Genomic DNA, 2,217 nt, shown 5'->3' on the forward strand with positions numbered 1-2,217 from the left:
TTGGTGTGTGTTTGGGTGTGTGGGGGGGTAGGTGTGTAAGGGGGCACTACCAAAAACAAAAACAAAAAAAGAAATGAAAAAGGACAGAAGAGACTTGTTCTTCAAAAGTCAGAAAGTATTTTAACTTTAAACTGTCAACTACGAAATTTCTTTTTTCTTTTTAAATGAAATTCTACTTTGCTTTACCAAGTAATTTAAAAATCAAAAATGGCAGAACATAAATCTTCCTTTAGTGGCTTTTTAGCAAAATAACGTGTATATTTAAGTGAATTACACCTCTATTACATGTTCAAAGATAATTATACTCTGGTAAACTTGCAAAATTAAGGGATTTAAAAATAAAGATTTCCTTTATTATATGTGTTACACGTATATCAATCCTCATTTCCTTAGAGTCTGATACAGCAACCAAATATATATGCTGTAGAAAGCTTGTGTTTTCAGGTGCTTTAAATACCGTTTAGCTTTTTAAGAAAACTATTGCTAGTAGCTCATAGCTTGCTAAAAAAAAAAAATTGAATTGGCCTGTATTTATTTTAAACTTACCCCCCCAACACACACACTTTTTAAGTTCTGTAGAAGTTTTAACAGTGCTTGCATTAACTTTAAACCTTAGGGAAAGCGCAGAATAAACAAGCTGATATTGTTATCTAGTCAAAGTAAAACAAAGGATAGGGGAGTGGGGCGAGAGGGTGGGCGGTATCCACAGGCCAAACGGGATTTGTTTTTCCTTCAGCATTTACAGAGCATCCGCGAGAAGCTCCTTCGAAGCCAGACGTGTTCAGCACCTGAAAAACATTTAAATCTAGTTCTTTCTGGATAAAAAAAAAAGAGAGCAAGATTTAAGTGAGTGAATACTTCAGGTTAAATGAATAAATACTTAGGGGGAAAAAAAAGGCTAACCGCCTCTGTGGAACTTTGGAACTTCTTACTGTTTGGGGTTTTGTTGTTGTTTTTGTTTTTTTGTTTTTAACTCAGCCGCGGAGCGCATTTTCCTGCTCCTCGCGCAGAAAGGAGGGCACCCGCGTGCAGGGCCGCGTCCGCCTTCCGGCTGGCGGGGGGGCGGCGGTGATGACGACGAGGAGGCGACGACGGCTGACCGCGCTCGCGAGGCCGGCCCGAGCCCGCGAGGCCTGCGTGGCCGGGCGGCCGGGCGGCCGGGCGGGCTCGGCGGCTGCAGGCGTCCCCGCGGCAGCGGGGCGAGGCGCGGCGGGGACCGCGGGCGCGCGTCAATGGGCCCATTCAGGCCGGCGCGGCGCGGGGGTTGAGAAGTTAAGGGGCGGGAGGTGGCGCGCCGGGGCCGCGGCCGCGCTATTTGCATTTCAATGAGACCCGCTTGTTGACTCAGTGCCCGGCGCTTCCGCAGCTCCCACCAGAGTCTGCCTTTGTTGGTTTTAGCTCCGGTCAAGTCCACTTCTTGCAACGGGGGAGCCGCGCGCATTTAGTTTGTGTAGTCAGGCGGAACACTCGACAGGAAGGAAGGAGGAAGGGGTGCTCTGCGCGGCCATTGTCTGGGCAACTGGGCTTAAGCAGCCGAGTGACTATTTAATCTATAAGGTGCACTTGAATCCCTCGCAAATCCGCTCAGTGTGGAGCAGGGGGCACCCAGACTGGGACAGATGGTGCAGAACCCCTTTGTTAAAAATATGGAAATGCGCTTTTTCATTTACTTAAGGTACTCCGCTCTTTTAACTGTTGCTATTCCCCCTAGTTGCATTGTCAGTGCGAGACCCGGAGATGCTGATGGGTCTGGTCAGCTCTGCCTATGCGCCTCCTTTTTTGATGTAAGTATTGGAAGTAAGCCTGCTATGTTTGGTCAGCCACCCTTCCCGTGGGGACCCCTTGTACCCTTTTGGTGTCTTCCGAACGTAGGCAGAAAGCGGCTGAAGGAATTCAGAGCCCCTCCCCTCTTTCCTTTTTCACGTTAAACGTCAAATTCAGAGGGGTCAGGATGCTTTCCATTCAACGTGATTTCCCCTCTGGAAGAAGGGGAGAATTTACTGCCTTCAGGGTCTCCTGATGCTTTGTAGTGACCTCTTGGGCCACGGAGTGCGGTGAAGGACGGCCCCCTTGGGTTCCCATAGCTGGAAGGACACCGCCGCAGCTCTGCGAGGCCGCACACGTGTTTCTGCTTCCACAGCTGTGATTTAGAGTATGTGCAACATCAGGCTGTGGAAATGTACACATAAACTTTGCAGCATTTTGGAAAAGTGAAAG

At 48.4% G+C, this 2,217-nt stretch overlaps 1 protein-coding gene across 1 annotated transcript; it reads right to left on the reverse strand.

Moving 5' to 3' along the window:
- Positions 1-323: 323 nt before the first annotated feature.
- LOC116584688 (nascent polypeptide-associated complex subunit alpha, muscle-specific form-like) lies at positions 324-1,441 on the reverse strand. The gene is made up of 2 exons (XM_032333354.1): positions 904-1,441; positions 324-788 (listed from the first exon to the last, which is right to left on the reverse strand). Exon 1 carries the CDS (start codon positions 1,439-1,441, stop codon positions 929-931), a length of 513 nt encoding a protein of 170 aa, XP_032189245.1. The 3' UTR covers positions 324-788; positions 904-928.
- Between the last annotated feature and the right edge of the window lie 776 nt (positions 1,442-2,217).

This window comes from Mustela erminea, chromosome 2, assembly GCF_009829155.1.
Source record: "Mustela erminea isolate mMusErm1 chromosome 2, mMusErm1.Pri, whole genome shotgun sequence".
Lineage (NCBI taxonomy): Eukaryota > Metazoa > Chordata > Mammalia > Carnivora > Mustelidae > Mustela > Mustela erminea.

Excerpts from the sequence above, each read along its gene's own strand:
- LOC116584688 (XM_032333354.1), bottom strand. The coding sequence starts at position 1,441 with ATGCGCGCGGCTCCCCCGTTGCAAGAAGTGGACTTGACCGGAGCTAAA.